Here is a 15999-nt window from a genome sequence, read left to right on the forward strand (position 1 = left end):
AGAAAAGAACCGATTTTCTCGGATTATAGCTAAGAACACTCTCGATCAAGCCGCCTTTCAAACAAAAGAAACTAAATTAAAATCGGTTCATTAATTTAGGAGCTACGATGTCACAGACAGATACAAGATACACACGTCAAACTTATAACACCCCTCTTTTTGGGTCGGGGGTTACAAACCAAATTCAATTTGAATTTCGCGGGCAGACCCGTGTCATGCACCTTAACCTACAGCTGTTTTTCAGGGACCAGACGCACTGTAGATGCTTTATAGCCGTTCCACACCATTCGATCTGACGTTTGGAAGAAATGCGCACGCATTCTGCGGTCGCACCGCAGTGTGGACGCACGTTATGTAAACACTGCGATTTGCGTGTAAACTGTTATGTTTTGTTATCAAAAATACGTCTAACATTGTTTACAAAGTTTGAACCCTTAATTGTTAGTTGAAAACCATTGTTGGAGTCCGTGCGTCGAGTGTTTTGATACCATATATCCGTACAGGCGGCCGTGTTGCATCGATTTTACCAAGTTGCTAACACTTATAAAACTAGTTTTCCGATATTAAACAGTGGAGTGGCGTGATGTGATTGTGAATAACGAAAATGGATTTTTGCCTCTGGATCTGTTTAAGTTTTAACAGCAAACGATACTGGATCTATTCGGAATCAGAACAGAATATCACTAGTGTGCTAAAATTATTGAGTGGAGTTGGAATCCCCGTTAAAATCACTTTAATGGTTTGTGGGACGTGATCCCATGGTGTTATAAATAGAAAAACGTGAGGAAGTTTCATAACGCACCACAAATACGCATTCTACGGGTTACGATTTGTTGTGATTTATTTATATACTGATTTTCTGAAGCCCCACGCAGAAGCCGATTATGATTAATCAAATCGGTTAAAGATAGTACGGGAATCCATACGTAAATCCTATATTTATTCAATATGATGTGGCCTTCGTCCCAAGCGAGCAAGATCCTCACATTTCTACTATTCACTGTTGTAGTTTACTGCATTTACATGGACACATTCCTGTTTTTACGGATACAGAACTATAAAATTGATATATTTGACCATGAAGAGAATGTTACCCAAGAATCTTCCACGCATAAATCAGTGAAACTGCAGAATTATGAAGATTTCGTTTGGATACCTTGTAATATTAACCCGTTGTGTCATCCAACCGTCAAAGCTTTAATGATTGACCATATAAATCATTATATTTATGGACCATTATGTGCGATACTAGATATAGGCTTAGGAATATCGGAAAGAATGTTGTTTTTGACCCCCAATATGATTTCTTTCTTCCATGTATTCATAGCTTGTTTGGGAGCGAAGTTTTTAACGTGTCAAAGTTTAGTGGCACGTCGATTTGCTATAGTTTTGTTCCAAATACGTATGTTTTTAGATGACTTAGACGGTCATGTCGCTAGAGAAAGGAAACATATCAAAGGCGAGCGATCAGAAGTTGGAAGTATAGGTTATTGGGTTGACGGAATATGTGACTTAATAGGTGTAACAGCTATGATGATAGGTATATTATTGTATTTAAAGAACAATCCGCCTAGAAGAGGGTATAAAGGCACTCCAGTTAGTACTTTACCTTATCACCAATTGAAGGAAATCAATTCGAGTGAGGATATTGAGAAAGAACATACTGATACAGGTATATCTTATAAAACTAAGGTTACGTTTCAGAGAATCGTCCAGGTTATTGGCTTGTTTTCCGGCCAAATGGTGCTATCTTCGTTAGCTTGGAATAGGTATATAGATATGTATCAAGATATGTTAGAAAATTGTACTGAATACGACGTATTTAGAAGAGAGAGTACGTTTAAGTCTGGGACGTTTTTCTTTGCTACTGGTTTGTGGAGAATAGTTAATCCTCATAGTTATCTTCATTTGCTGACTCTAGCAGTCTTCTGTGATAAGACCTGGGGATTCTTGAAGACGGTTCACTATAGTGGTTATATATGTTTAGTTATAACGGTAGGTGCGTCTGAGTATTTGGTTGAAAATATTCGATCGTTTGTCGTCAATGGTTGAAATGTTACATTTCGCTAACCGGTCTTGCCATTTTCGGGTCCGAGAGACGATTCGACGAGTCGAGTTTGGAGTTTGGATTTCTTTTAAAGAATTCTGATAAAACGATTTTTTTTATTGCACGTGCAATTGATTGTATTGCGATTGTTATTATTGGTTGTATAATTGTATGTACAGTAGTAGGTATTAAATTGTAACTATTGTTGTTCGCAAAGATAAACTTTTATTAGATGACATAAAAAATACCCTTCCGTGGTGATTTTTAACCCCCGACCCAAAAAGAGCGGTGTTATAAGTTTGACGTGTGTATCTGTGTATCTGTCTGTGGCACCGTAGCGCCTAAACTAATGAACCGATTTTAATTTAGCTTTTTTTGTTTGAAAAGTGGCTTGATCGAGAGTATTCTTAGCTATAATCCAAGAAAATCGGTTCAGCCGTTTGAAAGTTATCAGCTCTTTTCTAGTTACTGTAACCTTCACTTGTCGGGGGTGTTATAAATTTTTAATTTACACTTGTTTATATTGTTGACGATTGGTACCTACCTATTAGGAAATATACCTATTGTGTTGTAACTTGTAACTAAGATTTCCATTCTTTGTTTTATGAACTAAGAGTTATCGCTCATGACGTTTATACCTTGTGACGATTACAATCGTAGCAAGGTATAATCACATGGGCGGCGGTAATCACTTAGCATCAGGTGACCCAACTGCTCGTTTGCCCTTTTTTTATTTAAAAAAATCACCTCTGATTGACCGGCTCTTCCTATAAGCTGAAATGCACTATTACAGTAACAAGTGTAAATTAAAAATTTATAACACCCCCGACGATCCAAAGTATTTGAGTTTTCCAAAACATCATTTTCAAATAAATAATTATGTATTTAGGCAACGCCCATCTTGACAGCTTGACATTTGTCTATTGACATAATATTATGAACCTAACGGTTATCTAACCTTCTTTTCTACAAGAAAACTAGAAAAGAGCTGATAACTTTTAAACAGCTGAACCAATTTTTTTGGATTATAGCTAAGAACACTCTCGATCAAGCCACCTTTCAAACAAAAAAAAACTAAATTAAAATCGGTTCATTCGTTTAGGCGCTACGATGCCACAGACAGATACACAGATACACAGACACACAGCTGATACACACGTCAAACTTATAACACCCCTCTTTTTGGGTCGGGGGTTAAAAATAACATCAATAGAGATTGTACCAATGATTGATACAGCTTTTCTGTAATCGACCAGCTGGGTGACTATCAATCTATTTGGTGCGATGAAGGTAGGTGCGACGGTGGAGGATGTCTGTCCCGCCGTGGTTCGCCAGTCAATGTTTCGCTTCCTGCGATGTAAAACAGTCATCCAAAGCTCATTTTACCTGTCGGCATTTTTACTTAATCTCCATTGTATAAAACATGTTTTTCAAGATCTGATTGTTTCAAAAGTTGATTCTTCCATAAATACCTATATATTTAATAAGAGAAATATGTTTTTTGTTAGTTTTGACTTTATGAATGTAAAATTATGAAGATAACTGATAAAATTACCCTGTGATATGTAGGGATGCAATCCTAAGTATATGTGCCAATACAATATTTTATGATAAATCGATCTAAAATCATTCCCTCCAAACTGCTTTATAATAATATACTAGTTAATCAGCCCCGGATTTGCTCGAGTGGAGTTTTCAGAACTTCGGCGAGGGGTTGAAATTTCAAAAAAATCTTTTCTTAGCGAGTGCCTACGGTATAAAAGTGATCTATTGTCAGTTTCTAACCCCAGCGGTTTAGGTTGTACATTGATTAATCAGTCAGTCAGTCAGCACACAGGTCTTTTTATGTGTATAGTATAATAATTATATAATATATTTACAGGCAGATAACAACAATAAAAAAAAAACCCGCCAAGTGCGCGTCAGACTCGCGTTCTGAGGGTTCCGTACTCGGATATTTTTTCCAGGATCTTGCACGATAAATAAAAAAAAAACTTTTATGCATAAAAATAAATAAAAATCTGTTTGAGAATGTACAGTTTCATATAATACCTACCCCACTTCGTATACCTTCTTATCTTACTTTGAAAATTGAAACATATTTTTTTTTATGTGATGTAACCAGAAATTCACGGTTTTCGGATTTTTCCTTTACGTGTGCTATAAGACCTACCTACCTGCCAAATTTCATGATTCTAGGTCAACGGGAAGAACTCTATAGGTTTTCTTGACAGACACGGCCGACGGACAGACAGACCGACAGACAGACAGACAGACTACAAAGTGATCCTATAAGGGTTCCATTTTTCTTTTTGAGTTACGGAACTCTAAAAATATACCACTTACGGTCGAATACTATAGTTATCTTAGTGCCTACTCTTTGTGATTGCTCTTTGAACCAAAACGAATTTAGACAAAATACCGAAATTCAGACTCGTGATAATGAAGACGCACTTTAATATCTACCTACACATAAAATGATAAACTGACTGACTGACTGACCAGTCAACGCTGAATCTTGTGAGATTTCTCTATAATGTAGACTTTTTAGAAATTTTACCAGAGCGAATTGAAATATCTTTGTTAATTCAATTCAATTCAATTATCTCTATTGCGAATTTGGGTTTAACTTGCATTTAGAGCAAATAAATGATTGATTGATTAATTGATTGATTAAAGTCGGGGTTAATCAGCTAGTTAGATCGGCCGACATAACATAATCATAAGATTTCATATTTTTACACGTTTAATTATGTTTGCCGTAATTAACATTTTTACAGACGCAATAGATACGTACCTAATCTTTAATTAATGACGAATTCAATTATTTTGAGATCCAATAAAAATCTATTTATTAATTCAATGAGTGGATTTTTTTAAATTAATGTTTTTAATAAGTAAGTAACACTTACCTAATTATATTTACTGTAATTAATTAAATTGTAACTTACCATATATTTTAATTATATTTGTTGTCAATTAATATTTTTAGACTCGCAATACGTATTTAATTACAACTACGAATTCAATATTTTAAGATCCAATAAAAATCTATTTATTAAATTATTTAACAAATACAATTTCTTACATAAGTTATTTTTACATACTTAATTCATTTTACACTTAATTAATTATTTATTTTTACAGTTAATTATGAATTACATAAAATACAATGGCATTGAAAATAAAATATAGTTACAGCCACTGTAAAAAAATATACAAAAATGTGTTACTATTTGTAATAATAACGTTATCTTCACTTCAACTGAATTGAGTTGAAACTTTGTACAGTTGTTTGCGTTACAGGGACTTGCGGGTAGGTTTCTGATATAGTAAGTACCGTTAACGTACCAGTACGATGCGTGTAGAAATCAAGGGGGTGTGAGTTTAATAAAAACTGCTATATCCTTTCCAGATTAGTCCGCTTTCATCTTAGACTGCATCATCACTTAACACCAAGTGAGATTGCACTCAAGGGCTAACTTGTATCAAAATTTAAAAAAAAATAGGTGACGCACGAGTCACATTGCAACTTTGCAACGTATCCGTGGCATTAGCTAGTAAAAAATAATTATAAAGATAGTAGCTACAGACTGTTCATTATAACTTGTCCCCTGATGTCATGTTGGCACCATTGTAAATCAAGCAATAATAACCCTTAAGTTTCAAGAAATAAAGTACACAAAGCAAACTAACCAGCTCGTTGGATAGCCTGGAGCAATGCAGAGACGGAAGCTCTCTTTGCATGTTCTATCGCCTTTATAATGGGGAGTGCTCTGAAGAGTTGTTTCACCTCATTCCACTCTACTTTTTCTACAACCGCACCGCACGCCACCGCAAGCAATTTCGCCCTCACCACCTGGGTGCCTAGTGCACTTCCACCGCCCGTTGTGCCAGATCATTTTTCCATGCAAACTGTGGAATCAACTTCTGCGGTGTTTCCATTAGATTTCAACATGGGTTTATTCAACGGGCGGACCAACAAATTCCTGAAAGGCCGGCAATGCGTTGGCGGTTCCTTTGGTACTTCAAATGTTGGGCGGCAGTAATCACTTAACATCAGGTGATCCGCCTGCTCGTTTGCTCGCTATTTTTATTTAAAAAAAAAATGGTGCCAACATGACGGCAGAGGACAAGTTATAGTGAACAGTCTGTAACGTAACTGATAGGACCTTGACTGATTTTCGCATAGCGTGGAATACGATTGTAAAGAGAGATAAAAAAAACTATTTTGTTAGTGAGTTTGTATTGTTTGCGGTAACTCCAAAACATGTATTGGGGACAGTTATGGTGTGAGACATTTATTGTTAAAGGAAAATATTTTTTAAATTAATTCTGGGTCAAGTCTACAAGTGTATTATGGCAGCGAACGACAAAGCATAGAAATATTCTGTATGCTCCTCCGTACCAAATCTCTATCGTGATGGTGTGTTGTTGTTTCGGATTGACTATGCTGCGTAGGCCCTACTGGCCGCTACAGCGTCACCGGGGGGGGTGGCAAGCGCGAAGCTCCGCCTGGGATGAGCCCTAGGGCTCGAAGAAAATAGATGTAGAGGTCGGAGGCAACGTCCTCCTAAGGGCGCCTCCTGTGAGGCTCGGACCACGGCTTAGGCTGACGTTGGGATGGGTGGATTGGTCGGACTAGCTAGTCCACACGTCCCCGAGGCCGTGGCGTGAGTCCACGTCCGGGTGACGTAAGAAATCGGGGACCTCGTCTTCGCCGGCGAAGACGCTGTAAATTGTTTGAATCGTGTAGCCCTACAAGAAAGGGAGCATTGTCCGTCATAATTTGGTCGTCGGGATCGTTAAGGACGTGCTTTGGGCGTCTTTTGTCGGGAGGGTCGTTACGGTCGGGGGTATAAGTTGATGCCCCAACTACCAGGGGGTTGGGGTGTTTGGTGGCTTTCTCAAAATAATTTTTGGAAAGTTGTTTGAAGTAATAGGCTATGGTCGGGAGCTGGAGGTCTCTATGGAGGTCTACATTACGCACGTACCACGGGGAGCCTGTGGCCATGCGCATGAATTTGTTTTGTAGGACTTGGAGGGGTTTGAGGGAGGAGGGTGGCAAATGTGCAAATGCGATGCAGGCATATGACATTATTGGCCGGATGCACGTCTTATATAGCGTGACTTTATGTCGGAGTGACATTTTGCTCTTAGCGCAAATCATGGGATAAAGACGACTCATAACATACGATGCCCTTTTACGGACTCTACGTATGTGCGCCTTGAAGCTCATCTTATTATCGAAGGTTACACCCAAATACTTGGTATTAGTTTGCCAGGGAATGGGGCGGTCGTAAAGGGTTAATTCGGTCCGTCGGAGTGTGTCAAGTGATTTTCTTTTTGCCTTTTGAAAGAGCACTGCTGCGCTTTTCTCCGGGTTAACCTCTATTCTCCAGAGGCGGAACCAGTGGCCTAGGCTACTGACCGCCTTTTGGAGTCGAGCTTTAACAATTTGGAGTTTTACATGAGAGCTGAATAGAGCGGTATCGTCCGCGAACTGAGCTATGTGGACATCGGGGGATCTGGGAATGTCGCTGGTGTACAGCGCGTACAAGAGGGGTGAGAGCGCGGAGCCCTGAGGGACACCTGCTCGGATAGGCCTTGGGGAGGAAAGAGTCCCGTCCAGTCGGTAGCGGAAAGTTCGATTGGTGAGAAATTCTCGTAGTAAGTGTACGAGTCTTTCGGGCACGCCTAGATGGTATAGCTTATATATTAAGCCGGCGTGCCACACCTTGTCGAAAGCTTTGGCTACGTCAAAGAAGAGGGCTCCCGTAGGGACACCATTCACACTGAATCGATTGAAGTTGTGAAGGATGTGCTCCGTGAGGCGGTGCACTTGGTGGACGCACGAGTGTCTGGATCGGAATCCGAATTGCTCGTCGTTTAGGAGGTTTTTCTCCTCTACCACGGACTTAAGTCGGCTGAGTATGACTTTCTCATACACTTTGCCCAGGGTGTTGAGTAAGCTGATGGGTCGGTAACTTGTAGGGAGGTTCCTAGGTTTGCCTGGCTTGGGGATACCTATGACGGTAGCTTCTTTCCACCTATCGGGGAAGGAGCAACCCGCCATGAGGGTGTTAAAAATGACAACCAGGAGGTTGATTAGTATATCGGGGAGTAGCTTAAGGGTTTTGTTATTAATAGAATCGGGACCTGGAGCTTTTTTGGCGTGTAATTCCTTGATAATTTGACGAACTTCGTCACTAGTCGTCGGGGGGATGGGGTCGCCTTCTGGGGCGGAAGAGAAGATAGTTTCTAGTTTGCTTTCAACTAGTTCTATTTGGGCTTTGTCTATAGAGATGGTGCTCGGGGAGCATTGGGATTCTAGGCTGTCGGCCAAGCATTCGGCCTTATCGACATCTTCAAAAGCGGGAGGTTGGTTGGGACGTAAAAGTGGAGGAGTGGCCGAGACAGGGTCGGCTTTGAGAGCTCTCGCCAGGCTGTAGTAGGCTACATGCGAAGGCGTTAGTTCACTCAGCCTCCTGTCCCATTGTTCGTCACGGAGTTCGGCAAGGCGAGCCTTAACCTCCCTCTGGGCTTTCCAGAGTTCTCTCCGGTTGTCGGCGTTTGGACATGCGTCATGGGCTCTACGTCTAGCGTTTTTGATTGTGATAAGCTCTCTAGCGTCGTCCGGCAGCTGTCGACGGGTGAAACCGTTCGGCATCTGTCGGGAGCAGGCGCTGAGAGCATCGCGGATGTGGTTGGTAAGGTGCAGTGAGGCTGCATGCGCTTCATCTAAGTTATCTATGGTGTCAGGAATTTGGGATATGTGCACTGAGTCTATAGAATTAAGTTGCTCGGCGAGCTTCTTGAAATCAATGACTGTTTTTGTCGGGGGGGCCGCGGTGGGCGGGGGTCCTAGCCGCATTAGGACGGGACGGTGGTCTGAACATAGCTCGGATAGAACCTCTAAGGGACTCACCTGAAGGGCGATGTTCTTCAGAAGGGCTATATCGAGTATGTCCGGTCTGTCTGTTGCAATGTCGGTCATTGGGTAACGAGTCGGTGTGTCAGGGGCTATAACTATGAAGTTAAGATCGGGCCTATGAGTCAGTCTTTCGAGTTGTCGTCCTCGTGTATTCGGGGAGCGGCAATTCCAACTTTGATGTTTGGCATTAAAGTCTCCAGCCAAGATGACGGAGTCTCCTAATGAGAGGAGTGCGCGGATGTCGCTTTCTAGAAGGTCTTTCAAAGGAGAGAGATAGATTGATGCTAGTATGATCGACGGATGGCCGGTCATACTCACCTGACATATAGAAGCTTCCATATTGGTTAATTGTGGAGGATCGAGAGGAGTGCAATGAAGGGCCCTTCTGTAGTATATGGCAGTGCCACCCTTAGCAGTGGCCCTGTCATTTCTAATTAAGTTAAAATTGGCAATTTTAGGGTTATTTCTGCTAGGTTTCAAGAAGGTCTCTTGAACTAGGAGGATGTCTGTTTGGTGTGCACATACAAAGTCGCGGACTTCGTCCATTTGGTCGATAAGGCCGTTTGCGTTGTAAAACGCGACAGATAGGGAGTGGGGTTTTAATCTACCTGTGGTCGTACTACCCATTAACGGTTGAGTTGAGGTTTTTTATGGAGAGGAGGAGACCCAGATGCTGGGTGAGTGCTGAGACGGGATCTTTTTTGAAGGTCCGAGCAAAAACTTCCATCTCCACTATGTCAATAGTGGCGAGGACAGTTTGAATTAAACTGAGATTATCCGCAGCGTTTATTACTGCGGACGTCTGGAGGGTTTGTTCCGTTAGGGTTTTGGGCTTAGGCGAGGGCGCGGGAGCCTTGACCGGGGCTGGCTGGGCGGGCTTGGCTGGAGGAGCCTGGGTGGGTTTGGGCGCAGGGGGATTAGCCCTGGGAAGTGGTTTGTCCCACGCGTTTGTGGCCGGAGCCGGTGCGGGGACGAATTTTTGGGTCGGTTGGGGGGCTGCGGCGGGTTTGCGGCCGGCCGGTTTGACCCTTCGCTTGGGTTCTTTGGGAGCTTTAGGGCATCCACGATAGTTCGCGGTATGTCCTTGGGCCTTACAAAGAACACAGCTTGGGGGCTCCTCGGTCGGTTGCGTCCTAGGGCAGTCGGAGGTGCCGTGGTCCCCTAGGCACTTTACGCACCTAGGGTGGGCGAAGCAATTTCTTGCGGAATGGCCGTATAATTGGCAGCGGTGGCATTGGCCCAATCTGCCGCGGTTATGGGGGGGTTCAATTCTTAGGCCGGTGAGGCGACATACCGAAGTAATGTTGTTGATTCTCTTACCCGCGGGGGTAAGTTCTAGGGTAACGAGCACCATCTCGTAGGGGACTTTGGTTCTGGGATGGTACATCCTGTGAACCTCTAGGACTGGCAGCTCCTGGGAAAGGAGGTCTGCCTTAATGAGCTCAGTGTTGAGCTCTTTGGGAAGGCCGCGGATGACTACGCGCAGCACGCGTTCGTCGGGAAGAGCGTAGGTATGAAAACCTACATTCTCCTGTCGGAGAGTCTTTGTCAGCAGGCGATGGTCGCCTGACGTTGGGCATTGGACTTTAATGCCTATGGCGGTCGAGCGGGCACTCGTGAAGGAGATGCCCTGCTGGTCTATTAAAGGCAGTATGCGCTGCCAGCTGAGCTTCTCTCTAATGAAGAGAGGAGGGACTTTCTCCCTTGGCGGGTCCTCCATGGGAGAGTCTTCCGACTCTTCCTCGGGGGTCGCCTGAGAGGTGGAGGGATGGGACTCAGCGTCTGTGGCTGCGATGCCTACCTTTTTGGGTGGGTTTGCATGGGATTTTGAGGCCTTTAGCTTTCGCTTCTGGGCCTTGGATTGTACGGTGGTGAATTCCTCCGTTTCTGATGAGGCTGGTGAGGTCTCGGAGTGAGGCTCCTTGGTAACTATCGGGAGAGTTTTGGGGGCTGAAGGCCCGGCAGGGGTCTTGGAGAGAGGCTCCTTAGCGTAGTTAGGGGTCGGCGGTTCTTCATCCTCCATAGCCATAGCCGGCGGAGGAGAAGCTGGGGGTTGACTGAAGCGCAAAGGCTTCCGCGTCTGGTTTACCTTAAATTTATTAAGGTAGTTGGGGTTGACTTTTATTAAGTCGGCAATTAAGGCAGTCATGTCCAAGTCTTTTAGCATTGTTTGGGGCATTTCCAGGCCCTGATGGGGCCCGGGAGTGGGTTGGTCGGGGTTAATGGGGCCCATGGTGGGCCCGGTAGCTATAATTAAGTCCCCCCTGCCAAGGCAGGGAGGTGAGTACCTAATGTGAGGCCCTAGTTGGGTCCCTGTCCTTGGGTGACAGGGGTGTGGACCTGAGTTGCGCTTAGACTAGTGTACTCACGGAACCTGGACCCTAGAACTACACTTCACTAAACACAACGCAGGAACAAATCCGATGGCAATCCAGAACACTTGCAGGGCACTGAGGCGAACACGCGCGAGGGAGTTCGAAACTGAGCGGTGGTATGCGTAGCGCATGGAAAGACGTCCGCACGGGGCGGAGGCCAATATTTTATATAGGTATTCTCGCGTCTTCAATTTGATTGTAGTTCCATAATTTGATCTTTAAATCGGCCAATCACGGCAGCAGTCGATGTGACATGACACAGTACAAACCAATCATGATCCTCTTGCGATGTAAATAGACGAGAGTTTGTGGCTCCTATTTTCGAGTCTATGTTAGAATCGCGTCTTCTATATTTTGTCGTTCACTGACTCTATGAATTTACCTAATGTAAAAAATAAAAGTATGGCTAATCTATGTAAAGCCAGACGAGAAAAAAAAAGTTGTAAACCTCAACGTATACAGGCGGAGTGGAGTTGAGCCGAGACTTTTTTATTTGTAAATCATATTTTGTTAACCATGAGATAAAGTTTATATTCTTGTGAAATGCCATATTTTTATAGAGATAATAATTATTAATTATAATTAATTTATCATTGTTTATTGACTATTATTAATATTTACCTGTGATTCTTAATTATTTTGTGCTTAGATAAATGAAAGACAAGTTTATGAAAAGAGAAGAGGCATTTTTAATTAATTATCCATACGATCCATCCATACTAATATCATAAAAGCGAAAGTGTGTCTGTGTGTCGGTCTGTCTGTCTGTGTCTGCTAGCTTTTCACAGCCCAACAGTTTAACCGATTTTGATATGGTACAGAGTTAGCTTACATCCCGGGGACGGACATAGACTACTTTTTATCCCGGAAAATCAAAGAGTACCCACGGGATTTTTAAAGGTCCATCCGTTTAACTGATTTAATGTTTGGTAAAGAAGAGGAACTATACGAACCACACTGCTATAAAATCATGATATGTACCTACTTATGAGTACCTAGTACCTACGTCCTTTGGTAATAAGTATATTATGACGACACGTACCCATGCTACTTTGATCTGATAAACACAATGCTGAAGTATAATGACGAAATAAAATTATAAAAATTCCCATACAAAATTAAAAAAAAAAATATGTGAAAGTTTTCATGACCCTAACGTGCCCTAACTCACTGAGATCGTTGGCCATCTTTAAATAGGCCGAGGCCATGATGACCTCCGGCCTCATGGAGGCCGGAGGTCATCATGCCGATTGCCGACCTGCGGTTGACGGGCGTAAGGGGCGTTCGTCAGCCGATACATAACCAGGTCAGGAGGTAGCGCGCCGTGTTCCGGGTGCGCTTCTGAGACGGAGCTGGTAGCAGCCAGCCTAGCGATGGGACCCGTCCGCTTGGCGGCGGGTCAAGTCCTGGCGGGAGTGCGGTGAATACTACATTAGTGATACCCGCGCAACCGCCAGTCCGTTGAGGAACAAACACAGGTTTTAGTGGGTGCAAGCCCCACATAACCTCTCCGTTTCCCCTGACGGAAGGGTATGCGTTAGGCATTTCCTGTGTATAAAAAAAAAAAAAAAAAAAAGGCCGAGGCCAACGATCTCAGTGAATTAGGGCCATAAAAACTTGGTCATTAAAAAAATTTCTATGGAATTTTTTTTTCGTCATTTTACTTCAGCATTGTATTTATCAGATCAAAGTAGCATGGGTACGTGTCGTCATTATATACTTATTACCAAACACCCTGTATACTTACTATACTTTCCTAGTCATGTAGGAATGTATCAAACAATGGGTTTATGAATTATAAAATAGGTTATCATACAAAAGGAAATGGAGTTGAATTATGTAGCGATAAGCTACCTCGGTCAATAGCCCAGCCCAGTGGTTAAGAAGTCTAGTAGTTATTTTAACATTAAAGGAAATATTGTAAGGAAACCTATTTTAATTTAGTTTAAAAAAAATATTAGCCATGCTAATCATGACTATATACTCCCCTTTCCCCTCCAATTAAGCGTGAAGCTTGTGCCAGGAGTGGGTACGACAATAGTGCAACGGGTGGGGTTTGAACCGCCGACCTTTCGAAATTCAGTCCACTCCTCCGTTGAGCTATCGAAGCTCTATCTATGCCTGAGAGTTCTCCATAATGTTATCAAAGATGTGTGTGTAGTCAAAATAATAAGTTTGACATGAGTTACTCACAAATTAGTCGGTACTATAGCTAATTTCTTAAACTGGACCCTTTCTAATAAAGATTTTTTATATAAACCTGTGAGGATAATACTGCCATTAGCGCAATTAAAATGCCATAAGCCTACTTTGTCGTATTAGTTTACAAATAGCGAAAAACCAAATTAAAGAATTTCGCGGGCAGACCTGTCTCATGCCCCTTAAGTTGCATTGCCTGTGTGAAAAAAAGCCTTATCTTACCGATGGTCATCTCAGTTCAAATGCATAGTACATTCTAGACTAAGATGTTAGCATTGGCACTCGACCTTGCTTCATAAAAAGAGATATGCATGGCTAGTTACTTTTTATTGGATTTTTTGCCCTCTGTATATACTTGGTCATAACTGATACCACCTGATGCTCTAAGCGGTCATAGCCTAGTGGTTAAATAGTCGGCATTCTGTTTGGGTGGTCCAAGATTCGATTCCGGCCATACTCTCTAACTTTTTCAACACCCCCGACAAATCATTTTCAAATAAATAATTATGTATATCTAAGCAACGTCCATCTTGACAGCTTGACATTTGTCAATTGACACTTGAATATTATGAACCTAAGGGTTATCTAACCTTCTTTTCTACAAGAAAACTAGAAAATAGCTGATAACTTTTAAACGGCTGAACCAATTTTTTTGGATTATAGCTAAGAACACTCTCGATCAAGCCACCTTTCAAACAAAAAAAAGTAAATTAAAATCGGTTCATTCGTTTAGGCGCTACGATGCCACAGACAGATACACAGATACACAGAAACACAGATACACACGTCAAACTTATAACACCCCTCTTTTTGGGTCGGGGGTTAAAAAGTCTTTCACCAGACTAGACCAGAGACAAGAAATAATAAATTCCCTTTCCCCTGCCGGGAATCAAACCCGGGACCTTCAATTATAAGAGCACAGCGCTCACCACTGTGCTAGGGAGGTCGTCAAAGCATACGTATAGTGCGCGACAGGTTGAGATGGCAACCGAGGTGGGGACGCCCCGTATACCCGTACAACCCCCGTACTAATCCAGCGCGGGTGACGTGCGGGTGTACGGGGCGTCCCGTCGCCTCACACTCCGATTGCCATCTCAACTTGTCGCGTACTATACCTATGTATTAATAGATAATGTTGTGTATGGACGGTAGGTGTGTTACTTTAGTCTATACTAATATTATAAAGAGGAAACCTTTGTATGTTTGTATTGAATAGGCTCAAAAACTACTGGACCGATTTCAAAATTTCTTTTACCATTACTTAGAGGGATTCTTCCGAATCCGTATAGGCTATATTTTATCCCGGAAAATAGAAAAAATAAATGTCCACCCATGCGAAGCCGGGGCGGGTCGCTAGTTATTTATAAAGTCTTTTCCGTGAAAATTAACCAATCACTTAGTAATAAAATGACCGCACGTGTTAAAGTGATTCTATATAGACGCAATAGTGACTCATTCATACAGATTTTCTTGAGTTTCATTCGCAAAACTATATGTAATAGTATGAAGATATCAACTATAGGTATAGTAGAGCAACTGCTGAGTTTCTTGCCGGCTCTTCTGAGTTGAGCTGTTTTCAGAACGTGGGGTATATATGAAAGGGGTTTTTTACCTGTACATCCTAAAACAGATTTTTATTTATTTTTATGTATAATAATTTTTGATTTATCGTGCAAAATGTTGGAAGAAATACCCGAGTACGGAACCCTCAGTGCGCGAGTCTGACTCGCACTTGGCCGGTTTTTTGAGTGGTATAAGTAAATACATGGATTTACATACATATATCGCTGGGTATAAGTAGTCATTTAGTCTTATTAAAAAACTAGTTATAGATTTAGAATTCAGAGGTCAATGGCCGCACATTTATTTTGGGGTCTCTAGGTAGCATTAATATGCGTAGCGTGGCGTGATTCGGTGGCGTTATCAGTGACTACACAATGTCGCGCGACAACACGTGGTCAATGTGGGCGGGGGTTCTAATCACGTCATCGAATGTCTGCCTCGTATGTCGTCTCCTCATCACAATTAATATCAGCAGCTCGATCTATAGAATGTTACCGGGCGGCGGTAATCACTTAACATCAGGTGACCCGCCTGCTCGTTTGCTCGCTATTTTTTATAAAAAAATCCGCGAGGGTTCCGTACTCGGGTATTTTTTCCGACATTTTGCACGATAAATCAAAAACTATTATGCACAAAAATAAATAGAAATCTGTTTTAGAATGTACAGGTAAAGCCCTTTCATAATGATACCCCACTTGCTAAGTATAGTTAGCTTTGAAAATTGAAACACATTTTAACTATTTTTTTTTGTGATGCAACCACAAATTCACAGTTTTCGGATTTTTTTCCTTTATTTGTGCTATAAAACCTACCTACCTGCTAAATTTCATGATTCTAGGTCAACGAAAAGTACCCAGACAGACAACAAAGTGATCCCATAA

General features: G+C 42.1%; 2 protein-coding genes and 1 long non-coding RNA gene across 5 annotated transcripts in view; all 3 read left to right on the forward strand.

The window, feature by feature from the left end:
- The window catches only part of LOC123878125 (probable ATP-dependent RNA helicase DHX35), a 45648-nt gene that overhangs the window by 5553 nt on the left and 24096 nt on the right, over window positions 1-15999 (forward strand). The gene's annotated exons all lie outside the window — the stretch shown is intronic.
- Window positions 233-2140, forward strand: LOC123878129 (ceramide phosphoethanolamine synthase). The gene has a single exon (XM_045925225.1). The coding sequence runs from the start codon at window positions 949-951 to the stop codon at window positions 2050-2052; it is 1104 nt and encodes a 367-aa protein (XP_045781181.1). The 5' UTR covers window positions 233-948; the 3' UTR covers window positions 2053-2140.
- Window positions 6003-12036, forward strand: LOC123878137. Its single transcript, XR_006798761.1, has 2 exons — window positions 6003-6477; window positions 11513-12036. It is a non-coding gene; the product is annotated as an uncharacterized LOC123878137 (long non-coding RNA).

The sequence above is a fragment of the Maniola jurtina genome, chromosome 25 (genome assembly GCF_905333055.1).
Source record: "Maniola jurtina chromosome 25, ilManJurt1.1, whole genome shotgun sequence".
Taxonomy (NCBI): Eukaryota; Metazoa; Arthropoda; class Insecta; order Lepidoptera; family Nymphalidae; genus Maniola; species Maniola jurtina.